General features: G+C 58.9%; 3 protein-coding genes across 5 annotated transcripts; 1 reads left to right on the top strand and 2 right to left on the bottom strand.

Annotated features, from left to right (window-relative positions):
* Positions 1–4,724: 4,724 nt before the first annotated feature.
* LOC133278210 (coiled-coil domain-containing protein 183-like) lies at positions 4,725–9,364 on the top strand. Its single transcript, XM_061470735.1, has 14 exons — positions 4,725–4,791; positions 4,893–5,014; positions 5,181–5,255; positions 5,630–5,791; positions 5,915–6,019; positions 6,199–6,321; positions 6,707–6,835; positions 6,976–7,036; positions 7,117–7,217; positions 7,504–7,568; positions 8,055–8,214; positions 8,355–8,474; positions 8,723–8,819; positions 9,255–9,364. The coding sequence occupies exons 1-14, from the start codon at positions 4,725–4,727 to the stop codon at positions 9,362–9,364; spliced, it is 1,497 nt and encodes a 498-aa protein (XP_061326719.1).
* Positions 9,365–10,921: 1,557 nt separating this feature from the next.
* NSUN5 (NOP2/Sun RNA methyltransferase 5) lies at positions 10,922–14,041 on the bottom strand. Of its 2 annotated transcripts, none has more exons than XM_061470627.1 (10): positions 13,917–14,041; positions 13,682–13,804; positions 13,431–13,605; positions 13,242–13,350; positions 12,823–12,961; positions 12,310–12,425; positions 11,868–12,046; positions 11,582–11,786; positions 11,357–11,509; positions 10,922–11,142 (listed from the first exon to the last, which is right to left on the bottom strand). In XM_061470627.1, the coding sequence occupies exons 1-10, from the start codon at positions 14,007–14,009 to the stop codon at positions 11,022–11,024; spliced, it is 1,413 nt and encodes a 470-aa protein (XP_061326611.1). In that variant the 5' UTR covers positions 14,010–14,041; the 3' UTR covers positions 10,922–11,021. The 2 variants fall into 2 exon arrangements, with proteins under 2 accessions (XP_061326611.1, XP_061326612.1); XM_061470628.1 differs by having other exon boundaries at positions 13,431–13,575; positions 13,917–14,036.
* Positions 14,042–15,252: 1,211 nt separating this feature from the next.
* Positions 15,253–20,753, bottom strand: TRIM50 (tripartite motif containing 50). 2 transcript variants are annotated; one of them, XM_061470622.1, is made up of 7 exons: positions 20,594–20,753; positions 19,249–19,715; positions 18,248–18,343; positions 17,145–17,375; positions 16,808–16,830; positions 16,425–16,549; positions 15,253–16,142 (listed from the first exon to the last, which is right to left on the bottom strand). In XM_061470622.1, exons 2-7 carry the CDS (start codon positions 19,651–19,653, stop codon positions 15,535–15,537), a joined length of 1,488 nt encoding a protein of 495 aa, XP_061326606.1. In that variant the 5' UTR covers positions 19,654–19,715; positions 20,594–20,753; the 3' UTR covers positions 15,253–15,534. The 2 variants fall into 2 exon arrangements, with proteins under 2 accessions (XP_061326606.1, XP_061326607.1); XM_061470623.1 differs by having other exon boundaries at positions 19,249–19,688.
* Between the last annotated feature and the right edge of the window lie 1,342 nt (positions 20,754–22,095).

Raw genomic sequence — 22,095 nt, 5'->3', positions numbered from 1 at the left:
GCCTTTTTTGGCCCCCAAATAGCCCCACAGATCCATGGTGAATGCACAGCTCCATCCTTCTCTGGTGAAAACCACTTCTTGGAGCAAAATCCCAACAGCCCCTTGGTCCTTCACCCCATTAAAGGGGGAATTTGGCCTCAAAACGGAGCCTTTGCAGCTGCCTGGGGACCGCCAGCAGCATCAGCAAGTTATTTCCTATATAGCTTGGAAGGAAATGGAAAGGAGACAGGATGCATCACTGCAGAGCAGCGTTGTTCCCAGCTACTGAAATAAGGGGCATGAAGGGAAAGAAAGGGAATTTGTAATCTTGGAGGCAAAGAAAGCCTTTCCCTCCAGCTGATGCAGGTGAGATCGCAGGAGGGAGGCAGCAGATGGGACAATTTGCTACTGCTTTTCAAATGCCTTTCAGCTCCTCACCAGCCTGCTGTGCCCCGAGGCGACCTCATGTAGGTTGTAAGGATAAAGAAAGCCAAATTCCTTCTGGGAGGTGATGCTGAATCCCAACATGGTCCAGCTAAACCCTCAAATGGGGCGGGGGGACACAGACCCACTTTGCTATAAACTCGGCAGAAACAGGAGCTTTTGCATTTGCTGTTTAAGACAATTTAATAAGGAACAAAAGATGTCAGGAAGATTCAAGCTTAGGTTTGAGACAAGCCTTTATTAAATCTCCTGAGCATTCACACCCGTGTTTCCTCGGCTGCAGCAGTCGGATTCTGGGTGTAACAAGTGATATCTTAAGATTAAAGATATGTACAGTGCTTGGACAGAGCTAAGTGGAGACGGCAGGACAAGCACATTGGTCCTCCAAGCACACGTAGATGGTCTCTGTGCTGGGGCAGTGCAGGGCGGCACATACAGGGCTGCCTTGATGGAGGGTGTGGATGGAGGGAAGGATTCAGGTCTGTGCGTGTCCAGACCTTGTGTCTGGCCCCAGCCATAAGCATGGGACAGGAGGTGACCGGGTGGGTGAGAACGCTGCCCAGTGGCACAACCATGTAGCAGACCCCAGAGAATCCACAAGGGGAGAGCAATGGTGTGATGTCCCACAAGGGGAAGAGCTGTCTCTGCCAGGCTGGCCCCAGCAGACCCCAGTGTACTGAGACAAGGAGGCACAGAAGTACAAAATGTAATCAGTTCTAAGTAATGTTAAGGTTGATGGCTTTGTAATGGAAAATAACTGCGGTGCTTGAAGGTAGTTGACATAGGTTCAGGTCCTCAGGACCTTAGCACAAAAGGTGTGAGAAAAGCAGAATAGAAAAGCAGGAGCTGGGGATGGGGAGCATCTGGGACTATCAGATGTCCAGGGTGGGCACAGGTAAGCTAACTGCTAAGGAAAAGGACAGGATGATTGCTCTGTTTGTGGTGTTAATAAACCCATTAAGCTGGTGAATCCACAAAGGGAGAGCAATGGTGTGATGTCCCGAAAGGGGAAGAGCTGGCTCTGCCAGGCTGGCCCCAGCAGACCCCAGTGTACCCACTGCAGGCTGAGGTTTCCTTACCTGGGGCTTCCTTGATGCTTAATGCAAAAGCTTTTCCCTTGGGGACTGCTCTTAAATGCCTGTGGAGTCTCTGATGTCTAGTAAGGAAAACACCCCCAAGGTGGCCTTTTCCTCAGCAGAGTCATTACTTATGTCTCTCACTCCTCTGCCAGGCTGAGGATTCTCATCACGCCTGTCAGGACATAATTCTCTTCCGATTCCTCTTATTATGTCAAGTTTGGTTCAGCTCGCCTACGAAGGTATAAAATGACAAGGGAAGACACGCTGCTTGTGTCGGGCACGGGGGGTGCAATTGCAGGAAAACCAGGCTTACAGAAGTCAAAATACCCTTTTCCTAGTGTTTCTGGGGAGCTGCGCTCCCTCAGCCCATCGCTGCTGAGCGAGGGCAGCTCTCCAGCAGCATCCCCTCTGGGGACGCTTGCCCATGCTCTTGGAACCTCGGAACCCCTCCCAGGAGAAGCCTGCGATGAATGACCCATCCTTGAGTCACCAAGAAGTCTATTGAGTCACAATGATCAAAGCCAGCCCTAAACTTCTCACCATGTGCTGGAGATGCCCTCACACCAGGGGGTTAAATGGGTTTTAGCAACAGGATAATTCTTCCTCTCCTCCCCTGCCAAATAACCTCTGTGGGGTGCAGAGCTCAGGGCTTTCAGGGCTTGGCAGCATCTCTCTTTTGAGGGCTCACCAGTTCACGGGTATCTCCGTCCCTTCCCGGGATGCACCGATGTCCCTGCTCATGTGCAGCTTGGCACTTGCCACCTGCCAGGCAAGAAGGAAAGGCAGAAAAAGAACTGCTTTAGAGGGTAAACCCCAGGGGAGCAGCGTCCATCCTTTGTCACCCTCCTGTCTCTGTAAGCAAGTGCTGGGGCTGGAGGAGGGATCCTGAGCGCCTGGATCCTTCTTGACTCTGCAACAAACTAGAATGAAATATTAAATGCTTTCTCTCCTTTTTATGCCTTATTTATGGCTCTCATTGAAGGCAGGGAGCCAGGGCAGGGACGTGGGCAGAACAATGCACTGGCTAAAGGTGAGGCAGGGAAATGATGGGTGAGGATAACTTCCTGTAGCAAAGCCAGGGCCGTGCTGGGGGGAGCAGGACAGGGGCCTGTCCTGGATGGGGAGCATCATGGCTCAGGGCAAAGCGCACCTTGGGAGTTATAATAGAGAAGGCTTGAAGAAAAAGCAGGGATCTGGTGCTAAGTGAGAGCTGGGAGCTGAGAGCAGGACCCTGGTCAGGCTGTGCCTGGGCATGAGAGCATGAGCGGCAGTGTCCTGCAGGGTACCAGGGCACCGAGTGGAAGGCGATGGATGAGGACTGATGTGTGGAGGACAGCTCCTATGGGCTGCTTGGCCACTGTGGAGGGGTTGACAAAGCAACTGCAAGGAAAACTCTCTCCTTGAGCACTTGGAGGCTTTTCTTTTCTCACCCCATCCTCGCTGTCTGGGTTGCAGGGCTGAAGTTGAGCAAATGGAGGAGGGTGATGGTTGGGGTGAAGGTGTTGAGCTCCTCTGCTGCCTGAGGATCCACCCCTGAACCCAGTGTGCAGCTCATCTAAAGCCTACAGGCTATGTGGGGAGAAAAAACAAGTATCTCTTCTGGAGCACTTAGCAGCTTGCAATCGCATGTGCTGCTTCCGCCTTACACAGAAAGGCAAGCACACAAATAGCCCTCGCTTCCTCTGGTGTAAAGCAGCCTCCTCTCCCAGGGAAGGAAAGCAATGAAACTACATCAGCATCCTCCACAAAACACCCGAATGCCCAAAGCAGCCAAGATCCAGCTCAGAAATAGAGCTCTAGTGTGTGAGGTGCTTTGATACCGCAGTGTGTGCGTGTGCTTGTGCACGGGAGCTCTGAGCGCGGAGTGGTTGTGTGCACCCTTTATAACTGCAGGTGAGCGCTGGGCTTCCCCTAAAGGCATGGAAAGGGACCACACTTCTCCTTAGCATGCCAAGAGGTTGGAAAGCTAGAAATGGGAATTTCCCCCAATGGGAATGGTGCTCCACAGTGCAGGTCGTGCAGATGCTCTGTGCAGAAACCCTACTGGCTGAGCTCAGTGCCTCCGAGCAGATGCGGCGCATGCTACCACACCAGCACTCGCCCGCCTCACAGATGTCTTTGCTTAATAAGCAGCTTTTAGCCTTGTGCTGTGGGTCATCCCAGGTCTGAGTGCTTCAAAAATGGAATGGACCATGTAGGCCCGCACAAGCCAAAGGGATTTGCTGGCACTGGGGAGCTCCAGTCCAGTGCTTGACTGGGAGGTGGGTTTGGGGGGCCTTTTAAAGTCAAAAGTGAAACGGAGATTCATGAACCACTTTATCCGATTTAAAATGCTTTCTCTTGCCCCCAATGTAATCTACGTGTTTAAATTTTGCCTCGGAAAGGTTAGGGGCGTAATTCCTGTATTTGGCACGTGGACGTGGCCTCCGTGTGGAGATCTCTACATGCATGGCCAGACTGGGGAGATTCCTTGGGTGTACAAACCCTTCCCTGCTTGTCTTTCAAGCGACCACTTCTTCATGCAGGCTTGATGAAGCACTAGAGATAATCGTGTCGGAATTTAGCTTGTCACTGGCTATTAGCGCTAACATGCCATTTATAAATCTGCAAAGGAGATGCTGAGTAAGAGCCTCAGAGGGTATTTCTTAACCCCCTTAGCACAACAGGATGGCTGTAGGTAAAAGACCCCGCATTACAGAAGCTTGATCTCGGCTGAAGTACAAGCTTAGTGCTGGGAAGGCCATTTCCTCCAAAGTCTTTTTCTGCAGCTCTCTGGTAGTGGGATCTTGATGGTATTGACCAACAAACAAGTGTACGTGCTTGCATTTCGTGTCCCGTTTGTAGGTGAGCAAGAGCATACGGTGAGCATCCGAATAAATAATCAGTATTGAGAGCTGGTTGGTTCTTGCCCGTGTCAACAGGAGCGTAACTCCCTGCGCGGCTGTTTCCTGACCAATGAGCTGACCTTTCCAAAGGGACATGTCCAGGCAGCAAGAGGCTGCTCTTGCTCCGTTGCTGTGGTTACGGCCCGGCAACAGTTCCCAGGGCGTAGGGAGCTCAGCTCCATGTTGTGGTTACAGCCCTGCGACAATTATGAGGACGTAGGTTGCTCAGCTCCGTTGGCTTGGCCACAGCTCTGTGACCCTTGCAGCGGGCAGTAGAACTGCAGTGGCTGCTGCGTACACAGCGGGGCTGGAGAGCCGAGGCAGGAGCAGCGGCATCATGCTGGGCCAGAAGACGAACCTCAGCAAGCGCATCCGTGAGATGCGTGCCAGCATAGCCTTGCAAGGTGCTGCCCCGTTGGCTTTGCGTTATGGGCTGGGCCAAGTAGGGGGCTTTTGGTCCCCGCATCATCCTGCATGGTACCAACAGCTCCTCAATGTCCTGCAGGGCAAGCAAGGAACTTGTACAGCAAGCCACAGGAAGAGAAGTTCACGCAGAACGTGGAGCGGCTGCCCCAGCTGCGAGAGGCGGTGCAGGAGGATATCTATGTCCTGGGCCTTGCCCGCAAGGTACCGGCAGGTCCCATTTGCTGCCTCCGTGACTGTGACTCTGCTGGACGTGCAGAGCTAGCTTCTCCACTGGTCCTGTCCAGGAGCAGGGAGTGCAGGGCAGCAGGAGGCTGGGACCATCCCCAGGCTGGCAGTGATGTGTTCTCTGCCCTTCTTCTGCCCACAGCATGAGCTCACCATCGCTGAGGCTTGCGGAGCGGAGCAGCCCTTGGGCATTGCTTTGGCCAGTAAGCCGTTGGAGGTAATAGCAGAGTCCAGCGGGGCCAGGCTGCTGGCAGTGGGCTGGGGTTCAGGGGATGCTCAGAAGGAGCGGTTGGAGGGAACAGGCAGCTGGTGCCAGCACCACGACAGCCCCGCAGGGCTGGTGCAGTGAGACACGGGGCGTCCATGAGCGGTCCCGTGGGACCCTTTGCACTGCAGGACCCATCAGTGTCCTCCCCTAGCTCCCTGAGCAGGTCCTTTGCCCCAGCAGAGCTCCTGTCCCGCCAAGGGAGCGAGCAGGTCCCAGCATCCCCAGCTCTACCTTGGCAATGAGTTTTGCAGGCAGGACCCCTTCTCCCGTGGGCGCCCAGCGAGCCCTGCCTCCAGCCTGGCAAATGCTCACATCCCATGCAGGTGGCCCGGGAGAAGCTCCGGGCTGAAGTCTGTCGCCAGGTGAACACATGCAACATGCTGCTGTACCAGGTGGAGCAGCGGAGCCGGGCCAAGGAGCGGCTGCAGAGGCGGCTGCAGCAGCTGCAGGATGTCCAGAGGGCCGAAAAGCAGCAGCAGGCACAGGTGCCAGGGCCCCTCCCTGGGGTGGCAGCACCCGTGGGGGGTTTCAGTCAACCCTGCCCCCCTGGGTGGGCACTGGTCTCAGTAGATGGGCTCACCCCTTGTCTCCAACCTTCTCTGCCCCAGGTGGTTCGTACCCTGGAGGGCAACATAGAGAAGATGCAAACAAAAGTCCGCGCTGGGCAGAAGGTGACTGCCCTGTACGTGGCGGTGCGGGATGCCCTGAGGAAGGTGAGCTCATCCTCACCGTGCCGTTGTCTCACCCGCTCCCCCTGCAAAGGCACTGAAGGGCCCAAGGGGCTGTGCTGGTGGGACACCCTCCTGCAGGAGGTCCTCCTGCTCCCCTCCACCTTCTGTCCCAGCACAGGGCACCCCTGGGACTCAGTGGGCTCTGGCTCCCCGTGTCCCAGGAGCTGGCCCACCTGCCTCTGCACCTGGACCTCCTGAGTGAGACGGCCGAGCTGCAGCATAGGGAGGTGGAGGACATGGAGCTCATGGCCTCGCGTGGGCTCAGAGCTGCTCGTGGAGCCGAGGTGAGACCATCGTCCAGGGCACCTCAGGGTGCTTTCCTGCCCTCCAGAGCCCACACATGGCACCAGACGGCCGTGCTGCTGAGTCTTCCTTCCTTCAAGAAAAAGCAAGACTGAGCTTGGCTTCCCCGCAGCACCCAGATGCCTCCATAGCTCCTCCTGTGTCTGGCTCTTGGGCCGGGCTGCCCTGAGCTGGGGACAGCTGCCTGAAGCCCTGGCCACGGGGAAGGTGGCGTTCTCCATTCTCTAGCTGGCCTTGCTCACTTTCCTTCCCAGGCTGTTTACAGGGGGTAGGGGGTGGCATTTTTGATGCTGGCCATGCCAGGCTTAGAAGCTCACAGAGGTCCGCTGGAGCTTTGGGAGCCACTTCTCTTCTGCTCTGCTCCAGGAGCGCATGGTCAGGACGAAAACCCAGGTCCTTGCAGAGAGGGAGCTCAGGCTCCGCACCCAGGCTGCTCAGAAAGAGCCCAGAGACGGAGGCTGGCTCAAGGAAGCAAAAGAAAGGGCTCTGAAAACGGTGAGCTGGGGGACCCCGGCACATTCAGGGTTGCCGGCATAGGGCGGGCATCAGTGCCCAGCCTGCCATGGGTGAGGGGCTGCAGGGCCAGCTCCCCCAGGGTGCCAGCAGCTCAGGGGTGACGATGAACATCCTTGCAGCAAGCCAAGCATGACCTCAGCAGGGACTTCCTGAGCCTGCCCGCAGAGGACCCAGTGGTGGGTGAGTGCCTGTCAGGGTGCAGGGGGGGGATGCAGGCGCAGCCGCAGGCATCCTTCCCTGCCACAACCTTTCCACCGCAGCTGCCAAACTGGAGGCCACCAAGTACCAGCTGCAGCGGGAGGCCTACGTGAGGGAGAAGATAGAGGAGGCCAAGGATGTGGTGCAGTGCTCCCGCCTCTGGGTGAGGTGAAAAGCCATCTCTGGTAGAAGCTGGGGCTGCTCCAGCCCCAGGGAGCTGAGCCTTGTCTGCTCACCTTGTTCCATGGCAGGGTTATCTGCTCTCCTCTGTCCCCAGAGCCCCCCAGGGCCCCTCTTGTACAGGCAGGGCTGGAACTGCTTTGCTCCACGCCATGAACTTGCAGTGCTTCCTGTGGTTCCTGGTGCAGAAACCTCCCCAGGAGCACGGCCCAGATCCTGTACCCTGCAGGAGTGCCCTGGGCTGAGTCCCTGTGCTCTCCCCGGGCCAGGACATCCCCATCAGGCTCCAGGCACAGCAGAAGTCCCTGCTGGAAATGGAGCAGTACCTCACAAGGTGCAAGGAGAAGAAGCAGGAGCTGGAGAAGGCAGTGAAGGAGCTGGAGATGCAGCGCGATGAGCTGAAGTTTCGCCGGCCCCCAGACACAAGCAGGTGCTGCTGGCCTCCGGACACTCATGCCAAAGGGGCCGGCACCCTTAGGGGCAGGGGGACACGTGCATGGCAGGTGTCCCAAGAGGGCAGCCCTTCCTTTGTCACCCTGCGGCTGCCCACCCCTCCCGCACTGGGAGGCTTTCTGAGCAGAGTGCTGCCCCAGCTCTGGTGCTGGCAGAGCACGCAAAGCTCCTGCGCTGGCAGCAGGAGGAGCCTTGCTCCTTGCCTGGCATGGGAAGTGGGAGCAGCAGCAGCGTGGGGTTGAGTTGCAGGCAGCATCTCTGCTCTGCGCTTGGGGGCAGGGGAGAAGCTGGGCAGCAGCTTTTGCAACAGCTTTGGGGTGTCTGCACCCCTGTGCCGTTGTATGGATGTGACCGTGGTTGGCTCCAGGGGGCTGGTGGAGGAGCTGAGGACGAGGCTGCAGCGGGAAGAGGCTCGGCTGGAACAGGGGCGAGCCCAGCTGCTGAGGAGCCAGGAGACGCTGCTGGACTTTGAAAACGCACTTGACAACCTCTTCGTCCGGCTGCGGGGCATCACCGTGCCTGGCCAGGTACCCGCCCAACGCTGGGCTGAGCAGAGCCCAGGCTCTGCTTGGTGCTGCAACGGCACCGTGTGGTGACACTTGGTGCAGCGACCATCACCCCAAGGGGCTCGTTCTCCCCACCAAGGCTGTTCCCTCTCTGACTCCAGGAGCATCCTGTCAAGGCCATGGCAGTGGACGAGAAGCTCCGGCAGTGTGAGCAGAAGCTGCAGTACCTGGTGCAGCGGGTGGCTGACCTGCCCCCCTCCAGCCACAGCGAGGATGATGAGGTGCACGGCGGCTCCATCCCTGCTGCGCTCTTTGGGGACCCGCACAGGCTTTCCCGGGTGGCCCGTGCCAAGCCATCCTCCCAGCTGGAGGATGGAGGTGCTCGAGGGAAGAGCCACGGAGCAGCTCAGGCCCAGGTGGCCCCGGGCTCTGTGGGGTGTTCCCTACCAGGGGCACATGGAGCTTGGGCACCCCTTTGCTTGTAACACCCGCCTCCCCTTCAGCTATGAACACAGCCTCTCTTTCACAGACTTTTGTGAAGGTCAGGCAGCTGCTGGAGGAAACCCTCATGGCCGATCCACGGAACCGGAAGGTTTCCTTGGAGGACACGGGCGTGGGGCTCCAAGGTAGGAAAGGGAACACATCCCACGGCAACTGCCCCAGCCAGCCCCTGCCTCCTGGCATTTCTGGCTGTCCTTGCCCATCTCCCACTGTCCCAGCAGAGCCCAACCCAGGAGTTGCTGCAGGTGTTGGGGCTGACCGCGCTTGGCTCCAGGCCTTTGAGCATAGTGCTGGTTTTCTGTGTGCATGTGGGAGACTGGAGGCAGATGGTGGCTTGGGGAGCGTAGAAGCACCACAGGAGCAAGGGGGGATGCTGTGGTGCAAGCGGGGAGAGCCTCGTCTTCAGAACCACTTGGCTGTGAATCTTCTTCACAGCCAGGGCTTGGCTCTGCCAGTGGCCTCCTCCTATGGGAGCTGCCGGCTCCTCCTGGGGACACAGGCACAGCAGAGGCAGCCCCACAGACCCTCCCCAGCCCGCTCCTCTCCGCTCTCTCCTCCAGACGATTTTGATATCCCTGACAACCACAGTGGCCTTGTCCTCACCAGAGAAGCCATCAAGAAGCAAGGGCTGGACTTGATCGAAAGCAAGAAGAAAAGCAAGAGGAAGTAGCCGTTGCTCCCCGAGACCTGGGGATGCCCCAGAGCACCCGTTGTGCACTTTTGCCTCCTGTTAATAGAGGAGATGTTTTTCATTCCATCGGATGCGCTTGGTGGGCTTTGTGTGACTGCAGGTGTGGGGATTCTATTGCCAAAACGTAGCACAAGCTGTGGTTTTGAAAGGAAGCTCCAGAAGGAGCATGATGTGCCAGTGACCACGTGGAATGGAGCGTCCCAGAACCAAGAGCCCAACAGGTACTTTCTTCTGCAATCACACTGCAGAAGACAACCCACCCATCTCCTGCCCCTGTCCTGTTCTCATGTGCTTACCGCAGCCAGGGGGGTGAGCTGAACTTCTAGGAACTACATCATAGATAGCCTGCATAGAAGAGCCAAAATTAAAACACCCAATGCCTCCTCCCACAACAGTGTGCCAGGACAAAAAGCTCTTGCTGGGCATCACCTACACATGGTGAGCACCAGATAAGCCCCACCGACACGCCAACCTGCCCTTTCTTAGCCACCCAAAACTCCATCCCTCCACATGGAAGGGAACCAAGGAAAAGCTAGGGTGGAATGTGGGCATTGGCAGCAGCAGAATGGGAGGAAGCCCTGGGGTGGTGAGGCAGCAGGAGGCCTGTGCAAGAGGACCGCCACTCCCCGGGGCTGAGGGACTGAGGAGCAGTGGGTCTGGACCCCAGCTGGGCACACTGTCCCCACCACAGTGGGGCAGTCATTGGCATCCATGAGGAATGGCTCAGGGAGATCCGAGAGGAGCCCAGAGGAAGGGGAGGGGGACAGAAAACAAAAGTGATGCGCAATACAATTGTTCATCCCCTGGGTGTCAAGGAGGCTGCCCAGCAGGATGCCAAGATGAAATTCCTGCAGAGCACCTTCACCCTGTGTGAAGCTGGCAGAGACAGGGGCTTCTCACAATGCCTGAAGGAGTTCTACCACCAATTGCAGGTGGTAGAGACTATCAAGGTGAGGGGACAGCCGGTTGCTGTGGGGAAGGGGGCATGTTGCCAGGCACCAGCACACTGTCAGGACAGGGCACAGGCAGGGACCACCAAGGTGCCTGAGGGGCCACGGGTGCCAGCGCAGCCCTGGCAGCTGGGATGCTGCCCAGCATCCCCCCCGTGCCAGACACACCTGAAGGCTGAACCCTGCTCCTGCAGCACGGTGCCCACCATGTCCTCGTTCTTCCAGTGCAGGGCGCAGCTGAAGGAGACCAAGCGAAGCAGAGCCGGGACGCTCAGGGCAGGGCTTAGGGCTGCTTCCCAGCATTACACTTACTCGTACTTGCTCCCAGTGTTGAACTATACCTGAGGGGTTGAACAATATTTGTTTGCACTATTATTACTATTTATTTTTATTTCGCTTGTTTTATTCCACTTTGCCTCTGCTTCCAGCAGTGGCAGTTCCCAGGCAAGGCTGCACAAACGTACTTCAAAAGACCAGGGAGAGAGAGAAACTCAGCTCTGGGTCATCCCTACAGTCAGTCACAAGCTTCTACGATAGCCCACATCAGGGTAAGTGTTTCTGGGACAAAATATGGTAAAAGACACCCTTAACCCAGCTGACTTTACCAATGATGGGAGGCTGTGCCACAGCTCAGGCAGGCAGCAAGGTGACAATCCCCACCAGCCCCAGCTGGGCACTGCACAGTCCTAAAAAGGGTCGTTTCCCTCCTTTACCCGCTGCTTTTTCCTCTTCCTCTTCCTGGGAGCTGCTCCTGGCTCTGTTCCCTTGCCATGCTGCGGGCTGTCATCAGCAGCCGCAGGCAGGGAGCTGTGGACAAGAGCAAAGGGCCTGAGACCCACTCAACACAGCACTGTGGCTCCTGCCCTCTCCTCATGCTGCAGTCAGACCCCTCCATCTTCCCTCTTCCTCCCCATGCCAGGAACGCAGCAGCACCCTCAGCCTATGTGTGCCACCAGCCCGAGCCTGTCCCCAGACCCCCAGGAGCTGCTGGAGGCCACAGAGCCCCCAGGCCCGCTCTCACCTCGAGGCAGCGGCCCCGTCCCCGCGCCGCTCCAGGACAGCCACAAAGAAGCCGTGGGTGAGGGTGTCGGCAGCAGAGGCACGGAGGCAGCTCTCTGCCCCCGGGAAGGCAGCGAGTCCTCGGCAGGGCCAGCAAGGGAAGGCGTCCACCAGCCTGCAGTGTGGGACGAGGGTCAGGGCCAGGCCCCACAGCACCTGCTCTGCATCCCCCCAACACCAGACACACCTGAAGGCCGAGCCCCACTCTTGCAGCACAGCCCCAACCACGTCCTCGTTCTCCTCTGGGTGCAGAGAGCAGGTGGAGTAGACCAAGCGCTGCAGAGCTGGGAAACTCAGGGCATGGCTCAGCACCTTGCGCTGGAAGCCGGCCAGCGCCTGCAGCCGCTCGGCACTTGGGGCAGCCTCTGCCATCGGCACCCGGTTCACCATCCCTGCGGGGAGAGCAGCCATCACCTGGGGCCTGCACGCCCACAGCCCACCCAGGGGTGGGCGGCCAAAGCCCCCCGTGTTACCTGAGCCGCTGCAGGACGGGTCGAGCAGGATGTAGGTCACCTTGCTGTACTTGGGGTCTCCGGGATCCACCGTCAGGAAGTCCTGCTGCGCCAGCTGGAAACCGGTGACGCCAGCACGCATCAGCATGGTGTTCATGGTGGCCAGGCGCTTGGTGTCCACGTCAAAGGCAAAGATCCGGCTGAAGGCAGAGCCCGGCGCCCAAGAGATGTGTAAACATCCCGCACGGCCTCAGGAACACGCTGCCCTCACAGCATCACACACCGGCCATCGGCCAGGCAGGCTGTGCTTGGGAGCTGCTCCCCCAGCCGGGACAGGTCTTGGGCAGGGAGAGGGAGCAGGGGCTGCAAAGTGAACCCCTGTGTGATCCCACATCCTCCTGCACCCTTCCCAAGCCACCAGCCTACCCAGGGAAAAGCCAGCACCACACAGCCCTGCCCTCACCCCTTGTTCTTCAGGATGGCTGCCAGGTGGCTGGTCTTGTTCCCAGGCGCAGCGCAGGCATCGATGACGTGGGAGCCAGCAGCGGGGCTGAGAAGGAAGGCGGGGAGGCAGCTGGCCTGCAGGAGGACAAAGCCCTGTGAGCAGAGCGGGCAAGAAGCAGCCCCTGCCCCTCCTCAGCCATGGCTGACGCTGCAGGGCCACAGGCAGCCACAGCAGCAGGGGACAAGTCCACCAGCACCCACTGCCAGGAGCCTCTGCCTGGCCGCAACCTCCCACTGCTCCCAGAGCTGGTGCCGGCTCCTCCTGGGGGTTACAGCCCGGTTCACAGCAATACCCCCATCCGTACATGTGATGGAAGCAGAGCCACAGGGCAGCCCCAGAGCTGCTGGCTGCATTCGTGCTCTCTGCTGCAGTAAAGCACGAGCATAGCCCTTGGCATGGGGAAAGAAGTTTTCCCTCCACCCATGTCAGGGGATTCCCCAGCCCTGCAGCCTCCTGCCACCAGCTCCCCACCTTGTCCTGCAGAATGATGTGTCCTGAAGTATACAGCAGGTTCTCATGGAAGTCTGTCTGCGGAGGGAAAACCAGCAGCTCCGGGAGGTGAAGGTCCAACAGGAATTTCTTCCCGGAGAGGGCCCTCAGTTCTTCCACACTGCCCACGAGGCACAGGGATGATGAACACGCAGGCCTGCCTCATCCTGCCCGCACCAGAGCTCTGCAGAGCCCAGGCTGACACCCTCTTTGTCCCACGTCTCCTCTCTCCTTCAGTGCCAGGCAGCGCACGGAAGGGCAGAACGCAGGAGTGGGGACACCCCAACCCAGGCACCCTGAGCACCGAGACCGACGACCCCTTGACCCACAGGACCTCATCCCAAGCCCCTGTTGCTCGCTGACGCCCCAGATAAGGTGGGGCAGCAGGAAGCAACGCTTACCTGGCTGCCTTGCCCAGGTAGGAGTAGCCCTCACGCTTGAAGAAGTCAACCACGTCGTCCACGCGTGTCTTCAGGGTGTTGACCCGGACGTAGCGCGGTATCTGGGAAGCTGGGGGAGTCGCCCGGGTCGCACACGGCCACCCACCGCCGCCACCACAGGGACACCACCGCGCCCAGAGGCACACTCACCGCCGGGGCCGGCTGCCTGCGCCGGGGCCAGGAGGTCCTCGTTGCGGCTCACCTTCCGCCGCACCTTCAGGCGGGCCAGCTCGGCCTCCAGCCGGGCCCGGTGCCGCCGGGCCAGCGCCTTCCAGCGGCCCCCGCACTTCAAGCCCTTGCCGAAGAGCAGGTCGTACACCAGCACCTGCGGGGACGAGGCTGAGCCGGGACCCGCCGCCCCGGGACCCGCCGCCGCCGCCGCCACCCCCGGCCCCGCTCACCTTCGCCAGCTGCGGGGACAACTTCTTCTCGGCCTGCAGCAGCGCGGCGCCGGCCAGCAGCTCCTCCAGCACCGGCGAGTAGCGGAGCGTCTCGGACACCAGCGCGTACAGCTGCCGGACGTGCTGCGGGGCGGTCAGGGGTCAGGGGTCACGGCCCGGGCCCGGGCCCGGGCCCGCCCCTCGCCCCCCGCCCCTCGCCCCCCGCCCCTCGCCCCCCGCCCCTCGCCCCGCGCACCGGGAACCGGCTGTGGTACACCAGCGCCTTGACGCCGCCGGCGCCGCGCTCCAGCCCCTCCAGGACGGCGGCGGCCGCGCTGTACAGCGCCATGGCTCCCGCCGCCCGCCTGCGCACAGGCCACTTCCGGCGGTGCCGCGTCCCGCCCGGCAGCGGGCAAGGACGGGCAGGAGGCGGGCGGGGACTTCCGGGGTCTTCGCGCCGCCGGGAGAGAAACTGAGCGAGGAGAGAGAGGGACGGGGAGCTCGGGGGAGCCCAGAGGAGGCCACGGAGCTGCTGTGAGGGCTGGAGCAGCTCTGCTCTGGAGCCAGGCTGAGAGAGCTGGGCTGGGATAGCCACCAGGATGGGGGGTGGCTGGAAGGGAGGGCAGCCGTGACGGCAGGGCCGGGCAGTGCTCATCACCCCAGAACTGGAGATGCTGACGGAGGGCCCTGTGCTGCTGCCAGAGCTGAAGGGGAAGGTGCAGGTGTGGCCTCCAGGCAGGAAGCCCCCAACCCGCTGGGGCTGTTCCTCGGCAACGGGGGTGTTTCTGAGCTGTCCCTTCCAGCTTTGGCCGTGGTGAGGACAGCACAGAGAGGTGGCTGCACCTCAGTGTGCCCCGGTGCGGCCGTTGTGCTGTGGTTCATGGTTTCATAGACTCAGAGAGTGGTGAGGGTTGGAAGGGACCTTTGAAGATCATCCTGTCCAGCCGCTCTGCCATGAGCAGGGATATCTTCCACAAGATGAGGTTGCTCCGGTTTCAGGTCCTTCTCTCTGCTCATCGTGTCCTGAGTTTATGGGAAAAGCTTTACGGTTGAGCTTTAAGGTCCCTTCTAACCCAAACCAGTCTGTTGATTCTGTGATTAAAGGACAGCTTGGCCATGGAAGGAAAGATTTCGCTCCTGAGAAGCTTAGTGCTGTCCATGAGGATAAGGAACCACAGCATGACATTTCCTGTGCCATGTCTTAGAAATGCTCTTGGCATTATCTGGCATCACAGATGTGATGTGACTTAAGTGAGACCAACACCAAGCACATGAGGATCGATAGACAAGCAGCAACTGCTGCAAACCAAGAGCTGCTTGGCAAAGTTTGGCTGTGATCAGGAATCGGCAGAGTGGGTGCTGGTGCTGAGGAAACGTGCCTCATGCCTGAACAGCTGGAGGGTGTGAGAACCCTGTGGAAAAGCACATTTGGGTGCCCTGGTTGGTCTGGGACACAACATGTGCAAGACAATTCATAGAATCACTGGTTTGGGTTGGAAGGAGCCTTAAAGCTCATCTAGCGTTAAGCAACGGCTGCCCACTTCTCTGCCTCCTGCTGGTACCTCAGAGACATTACTCACGTAAGCACCTCATTTAGCACAAACTCCATTTATTCAGAGGAAAGATGCAGCAGCAAAGCCCCCGGATGCTCATGGCTCACACTTTTCAGGCAGGCACCCCCTTCCATTGGGAGAATTCTGCAGGCCAGCCATGTTTTAGGGTTTGGGCTCAGCCTGCCAAACTGGGGACAGGAATTCAGAGGTCAAGGCTGACATTTTATGCTGCTAAACATTACCCCGCAGTACCATAGCTTCCATACGAGCACAAGCCTGCATGCAGCTTGCTGCAGCCAAACCCTCATGCCGCTGGCCAGGCTATGGCTTTGTGGGTTCCTTGGGGGCAGGATGGCTGTTCAGCGCCTGAGGGTGCCTGCTCGCAGTGGGCACAGGCAGGATGATGGGAGGGGAACAGGGCCCTCGCTCAGGCCAGCACAGGTCCACAATGGGGTAGAGCTGCCCCTGGAACTCTGCCTGGAAGGTGTAGATGGGGCTGAGCTCATCAGGGTTGTCAGCATTGTAGAAGCTCAGCTCACCCTTCTCGTAGTGCAGGTAGATGCCAATGCGCTGGGGCCGGGTGGTCAGAGGCAGGGTAGCCCGTGGCATGCTAAAGGCCTCGTAGACCTTCCCTTCCTTCAGACCAATGAGCCACACGCCATTCTCAGGAGACTTGCTCAGCTTCCCTTTGCGGCTGACCGTGCCCTTGATGATGCCCACACGCCAGTGGTTCCTGGCGCCCACAATCACCTCCCAGTAGTGCTGGCCACAGGAGAAGCCCTTGCAGGTGAGGATGCAATTGCTGGAGTCAAAACGCTTGGGGTTGCTGTCCCGGTGCTGGTAGAGGCCACACCGCACCATCGTGTCGCCCTTGAAGAGCTCCAGGAGAGGATGTGCTGTCACTGGGTCCAGTTTCAGCGTCTCTGGAGCTGTAAGGAAGGCATGTGGGATTCAGGCAACCCAGAAGGCACGGGTCTGGTGGAGAACTGGCACAAGCTGGCACTGAACTGGAAGCAGATGGAGCATTATGCCAAGACAGGCTGCTATCGGCATGAGACATGACCAGCCACTGCTCCAGGAGTTCTCCTGAGGCAAGGAGCACGCAAGCAGTGGGCAAGACAGGCTGGGGCAGTGGGATGGTGGCTGGTCAGCCTGTCCCACACACCAGCGAGCCTGGGCACTCAGTGTGCTGCCAGGGGGGCAGGGGGTACCTGGTAGGACACGGCGGTGCAGGCGCTTCCACACAGTCATCTTGATGTCATCCTGGTGGAAGCATGGCTTAAAGGACACGGGGCTAAAGACGCCATCACCAGGGTGCAGGCTGAGGAGCTCTGACCTGGAAAGACAAGAGCAGCCATGACACAGTGACAGGACAGTGTGTGACCTCCTCTCACCTGGCTGCTGTCTGTGAGAGAGCCACTGGTGTCTCACCAGCTGCTCTTGCCCTGCGTGGATCTGGCTGTGACTGTCCATCACAACAGCAGTGTCCAAGCAAGGCTGCCCCAGAATTGCTGAGATGCTCACTGGCCTGGGACCACTAGCCCTGGTGTGGAGCCTGCCATCCCCTTTGGTGCTGTTTGGTCCCACCACTCACCTGAACTGGGAGGAGCTGTATTTCTGGAAAACATAAAAGAAAGAGAATTGTTGGTGGACAGAACAGCAGATCTTCTGCATGGTCACAGCTGCGCAAGCCTCTGCCCTGGGCTGGAGAGGCCAGGGCTCTCCTCCTGTGGGAGAGCTACAGGCATTGCTTCTTGTGGAGGGCAGGTTTCTCCCACCAGGGGAAGGCCTGGCTGGACAGACAGCACCTCCATCTCATTTCTGGTACTGTCTCAGCAATGTTTGGTGAGGGTACCCACTGCCCAGGGCAGAGGGCTGAAAGCTGGAGAGCTCAGCAGACTCTCAGCACCTTCACTAGCAAGTGCACTCACCTGGATGAAACCAAGCTGACTTTCATTGCTGAGTGCCTCCAGAGAGCTCTGCATCTCCTTAAGCCTCTGCAGGGCATCTGATGTCTGCTTGACCTGGGACTCAATAGAGGTGATGAGCTGTGTTGCCTTCCTCTCAATGCTCTCCAGGAAAGTGGCCTTCTCCTCGTCAATGTACCTGTGCAGCTCCTGGAACTCCTTCCGGATCACCCACTTGAAGACATCTGCCTCGTTCTGCAGGGAGACAGCAAGCAGCAGTGCAGGGCAGCCTCACTCCATCCCCTTCACCTGCTTTTGAGTTTCAGAGGTGCTGCCAGCAATGTCAGCGTGTCCCATCAAGCTGCCCTCCACTGTCTTTCCAAATAAAGAGCAGCTCTGTTCACATCCCACTGTCCTCAGCAGCTCACCACCACAGCCCCCCTGCCTTACACCTCTCCTCTGAATCTCCCAGATTTTGATTTCCTGATGTCCCAGCCAGCCTCGTCAGAGCCTTGAAGGAGTTCCTGGATCCCTCTGCTCCCAGGGAGCTCCCTGTGTCCTGGGCTAAGGGAGAGAAAATGCAGCTCGATTTCCATTTGGGTTCCGCCCTTCTGAGGAGCCCCAATGGGAAGCTTTAGCCTCTGAAGGGATGCCAGGAGGTCCCTTGGAGACAACTACTGCATGGGAAATTGATGTGACACTAAACCAGGCAGGAACTCAATGTGAAACCAGCCCATTGCTCTGACTAGGAAGCCTGCTCCAAGCAGGGTCCTTTTGACCTGTTTATCTTCCCACCTCCAAGGACACTCAGTCAAACCAGCCTTCACCACTGCTCTGCTGGGATGTGCAGTGAGGGTAATATCACCCCTTCTGGAGACAGGGCTGTGCTACCAGAGAGGGCTACATCACGCTTCCCGAAAACAGGTCTGCGGTTAATCCCCGAGTTTTGTGAGAAACAAATGGCAGGGAATGGGGTGGAAGATAAGCCCTGTCTGCTATCCCAGGGAAGGGCAAAGGGAACGAGTAGAGGAGGCAAACTGGGAGCAACCAGGAGCAGAGGCTGCTCCAGGGGCTGTGTGGGACACAAAGACTCAGGGACATGGGCTCCCCTGACACATGGCACTCACTGCAATGCGGCTTTTGTTGTTGATGAGCTTGCTGATGTGTTCATCCAGGTTCCTCTTGTACTGGTGGAGATTGGTCAGCAGCACAGACAGCTCCTCCTGAAAAGACAGCACCTCTGTAGGAGTGACCTCGGTGGCAGCCTCTTTGGTTGCAGGCAGTACTTGTCAGTCCCCTGAGGAGCACGTGGCCCTTGGAAGCCATGTTCTCTACGAGTTCTCTAAGCGTTCTCTAAGCTTTCTAGGGCCCTGCACATCCTGCTGGTCTTTACACTCTTGGTCTAGAAGATTCGTGGTTACCAGAGGCAGGAGAGCACTCAGAGCATGGCCCAAATTTGGGTGCTGCTTGTCCTCTCACCAGGAGCACTGTGTCTCTGCTCCCATTCCCAGCCCTCTATCTCACACCCCATAGTGGCTCTGCAAAGGGTGAGCAGGTGGCAAGTGGGTGGTGAGTAGCCGCAAGCCAGCACCAGGCCAGCAGCACCCTCCTACCACTGGTGCTGGGAACCTGGCTGGGCAGGAGCATTTTTAGTGCCTCCTGCTCTTATCTCCCTCATACCAGGAGTGGAGGGGACGGGTGCCCTGTGCCTTTTCATTCCTGGAGCTTCCACGTGATGCTGGGCAGGGGATGCCAGATGTTTACTCTGCCTGGCTGGGTCCCTGCCTCCCTGCTCTCCTTACCCCAGCCCTTATCTTCAGACTCTTTTTTATGGTGTTTGTAAACAGTCTTGAAAGGCCCCACCAACACTCCCTGATCCCAAGCTCTGCCCACTATGGTGCAGACACTAAAACTGGGGCTCCTCTCAGCCAGGGACATGCTTAGCCTGAGAAACAGGTGCCCCGAGGCCAGGGACCCTGCCCCACATCTGGCTGTGCCATGGGACTGTGCTCCAGGCACTGTCATCATTTCCAGCCTGTCTCCTGAAGGAGAGGGCACATTTGGCCAGCAAGCCCTTCGGGCGCCCTGACCCCCACCCCAGAAGCTGCAGCTGCCTCTGCCTCCAGACCTTCATCTGGCAGTATGCAGTAGAGATGGGGGTGATCTTGTGCTGGCGGTGGTTGCCAATGGTGCCACACAGCCCGCAGATCACCTCTTGGTCAGCCTCACAGAAGAGGCTGAGGGGGTTGTGGTGTGTTGGGCAGGACTCCGGGCTCAGCTCTGCCTCGCACAGGCTCTGCAGTGCCTCGATGACACAGGCCAGTGTGACGTTGGGTGATAAGGCACTGCAGTCTACCATCTGGCGGCACACAGGGCACAGGAACCGCCCATCCAGCTCCCCAGAGAGTGACACCACGCAGGACTTGCAGTACGAATGCCCACACTGCAGCATCAGGGGCTCTTTGAAGACCTCCAAGCAGATGGGACAGAGTAGCTGGTCCTCCAGCTCATTGATGCTCATCCTCCGAGCCATCCTACCACCTTCCCACACAGCAGCACAGACCTGGCCTGGGAAACACAGCTGGGAGATCAGTCCTGTTCCAAAAGCAAGATAAGCAGAGATGAGTGAAGATGCAGCTTAGCAGCTGGGGAAGGCGAAACAGACATCTCCAGCCCACCAGCAGCAGTACAGACAGTTGCAAACTCATCAGTAGGCTCCCCCTCTGCTGCTCTCTGGAGGCATTGGTAGATTAGATATTAGGAAAAAATTCTTCCCTGTGAGGGTGCTGAGGCGCTGGCACAGGGTGCCCAGAGAAGCTGTGGCTGCCCCATCCCTGGCAGTGTTCAAGGCCAGGTTGGACACAGGGGCTTGGAGCAAGCTGCTCTAGTGGAAGGTGTCCCTGCCTGTGGCAGGGGTTGGAGCTGGATGAGCTTTAAGGTCCCTTCCAACCAAAACCAGTCTGGGGTTCTATGATACAAAGCCTGAGACACAGCATGCAGCTGTAACTGCAACTCACCCCCTTGAAACGTGGTGTGGTCTCTGGTCCCCATAGCACTCCATGCCCTGGGCCAGCACCCCCAAGAGACAGAAGCCCAAATCCCAGCCTCTCCCACCAGCCCAGGGCTGCCTGTGGCCCAGCCTGTTCAACAGCTCTAATGCTGTGCAACTCTGACTCCCTTGCTGCTCCCAGAGCTGTGAGTGTAACTGCCCAGATCCTTGGGCAAGTCAAAGACATGACCTGAAGTTGAAGAAAATAAACACGCAGCCAGAGGCTCAGTAGCTTTCCCAGGGAAAGGGGAGGCTGTGACCTGAGCTTGGCTTTTATCACACATCGCTATAGGAGCTTGGTGAATCAATGAAAGCCTGTGACCCATGAGACACCATAAAACCCCATATGGGGAAACCAGCTTCAGCTGCTCCCTCCACTCACACATACACATCCCAGAAACCCAAATAACAGCCTCCCACTCACATGCCCTGCGTGGCTTCCTCCTGGCCCTGGCTTGGTGCACTGAGCCCGATGGATGTCCCTCGGCTTCCCAGTCAAGCCGAAGAGTTTGACCTGGTTGGAGAGGCAGCGAGGCAGGTGGTGGGACCAGCAGGCCCTTGGTGAGACACGGAGCAGAGCCACTGCCCTCCTGCAGCCTCAGCCCTGCCAGGGATGTCCCTGCTCACTGAGGAGAGCCCAGGCAGCCTCTTGTCCCCTCTCCCACTCCAAGGGTGGTGTCACACCCCCCAGGAGGGCTGCTCTCCGCCCCTGCCACGCAGCTATGGGCACACACATCAGATGATTGGGCAGGCACGAGCCTTGATAAGAGGTGGTGGTGTTTGCCTCCCGGAGCAGCCAGCCTCCCGGAGTCCCACCACGTTTCACTCATACGTGCCACTGGGGACAATAGAAACTTTTTCACTAGAACACTTTCTTATCAACTAAAGCTCTTTTTTCTGCTTGAAACACCACTTTGTTTGGTGAAAACCTTTGATTGCTTTGGAAAAGATCAGAAGAAAACCTCAAGTGCAGCTCCCCCAGTGTAGGGCAAGGCACATGTCTACTGTGCAAAAAATGCTTCCTCGCACAATTATTCCTGGTTCACAGATGTGTCTGGCTTGCAGGCACCCTGGTGGGTCCCTCCCTACATCATCCAGGGGAAGCTGGGGACAAGGAACCCTTCTCAGCCCAGAGGGCCCAGCTTCGGGGCAACCTCCAGAGGCTGTGTGGTGTGGAACCGGAGGCAATGGCTCAGGATTAGCCTGGGGCTCCCACCTTGGCCGCTGGTGTTGGGTCAATCAGGAGGGTGCATCTCTCACTCCCCAGAGGGAGCTGGCAGCTGGGGGTAGCTTCTGCTGCGCTCTGGGGAGCCCCTCTGCAGCCCTGATCCAGCTCTGGGGCAGCAGCACAAGAAGGACATGGAGCTGTGGGAGAGAGGCCAGAGGAGGCCACGGAGATGCTGCGAGGGCTGGAGCAGCTCTGCTCTGGAGCCAGGCTGAGAGAGCTGGGCTTGATGAGCGCTGAGGTTACAAAGGCCCGCATGGCTCTGACAGGCCGCGGGTACGTCCAGCACTCGCAGGGCACAGCTCAGGCCCCCGCTTCCCAGGCTCGGCTCAGGAGAACAGGCACGGCGCTGCTATCGGCGCCGCAGCACCCAGCACACGGCCCCGGCCCGGCATGGCCCCGCGGGACCACCCGGCTCTCCCGGAGGGGCAGTGCCCGGAAAAGGCCGCTCCCCCCCCGCAGCCCCGCGAGGCTCAGCTCGGACACACGGCCGGGCCTGGGGAGGAGGCCGCGCCCCGCCCCAGTGCGTCCCTCAGCGTGCACCGCGGCTGCCCATTGGCTGAGAGCAGCGCAGGGGCGTGTCCCTGCCCGAGGCGCGTGAACGCGGGGCGTCTTAAACCGCGTCTGGGGATGCGTGCGCTGCTCGGAGCGCGATTGGCGGGAGAGCCCGAGAGCCGCGGGCGGTGATTGGTCGGAGAGCG

Source organism: Pezoporus flaviventris, unplaced genomic scaffold (assembly GCF_033815535.1).
Source record: "Pezoporus flaviventris isolate CSIRO_AGI_PZ_B2104156 unplaced genomic scaffold, CSIRO_AGI_Pfla_v1 ptg000063l, whole genome shotgun sequence".
Taxonomy (NCBI): Eukaryota; Metazoa; Chordata; class Aves; order Psittaciformes; family Psittacidae; genus Pezoporus; species Pezoporus flaviventris.
Note: the sequence above shows the minus strand (reverse complement) of the source record. Positions and strands in the feature narration are given on the sequence as shown.

Coding starts and splice junctions, on each gene's coding strand:
- LOC133278210 (XM_061470735.1), top strand. CDS start 4,725: ATGCTGGGCCAGAAGACGAACCTCAGCAAGCGCATCCGTGAGATGCGT. Junction 5,015..5,180: donor TCCTGGGCCTTGCCCGCAAG/GTACCGGCAGGT, acceptor TTCTGCCCACAG/CATGAGCTCACCATCGCTGA. Junction 5,792..5,914: donor AAAAGCAGCAGCAGGCACAG/GTGCCAGGGCCC, acceptor TCTCTGCCCCAG/GTGGTTCGTACCCTGGAGGG.
- TRIM50 (XM_061470622.1), bottom strand. CDS start 19,653: ATGGCTCGGAGGATGAGCATCAATGAGCTGGAGGACCAGCTACTCTGT. Junction 16,831..17,144: donor GTCAGCTTGGTTTCATCCAG/GTGAGTGCACTT, acceptor TATGTTTTCCAG/AAATACAGCTCCTCCCAGTT. Junction 16,143..16,424: donor GCACCGCCGTGTCCTACCAG/GTACCCCCTGCC, acceptor CCTTCCTTACAG/CTCCAGAGACGCTGAAACTG.
- NSUN5 (XM_061470627.1), bottom strand. CDS start 14,009: ATGGCGCTGTACAGCGCGGCCGCCGCCGTCCTGGAGGGGCTGGAGCGC. Junction 13,805..13,916: donor TGTACCACAGCCGGTTCCCG/GTGCGCGGGGCG, acceptor ACCGCCCCGCAG/CACGTCCGGCAGCTGTACGC. Junction 11,787..11,867: donor CCCGTCCTGCAGCGGCTCAG/GTAACACGGGGG, acceptor CTCTCCCCGCAG/GGATGGTGAACCGGGTGCCG.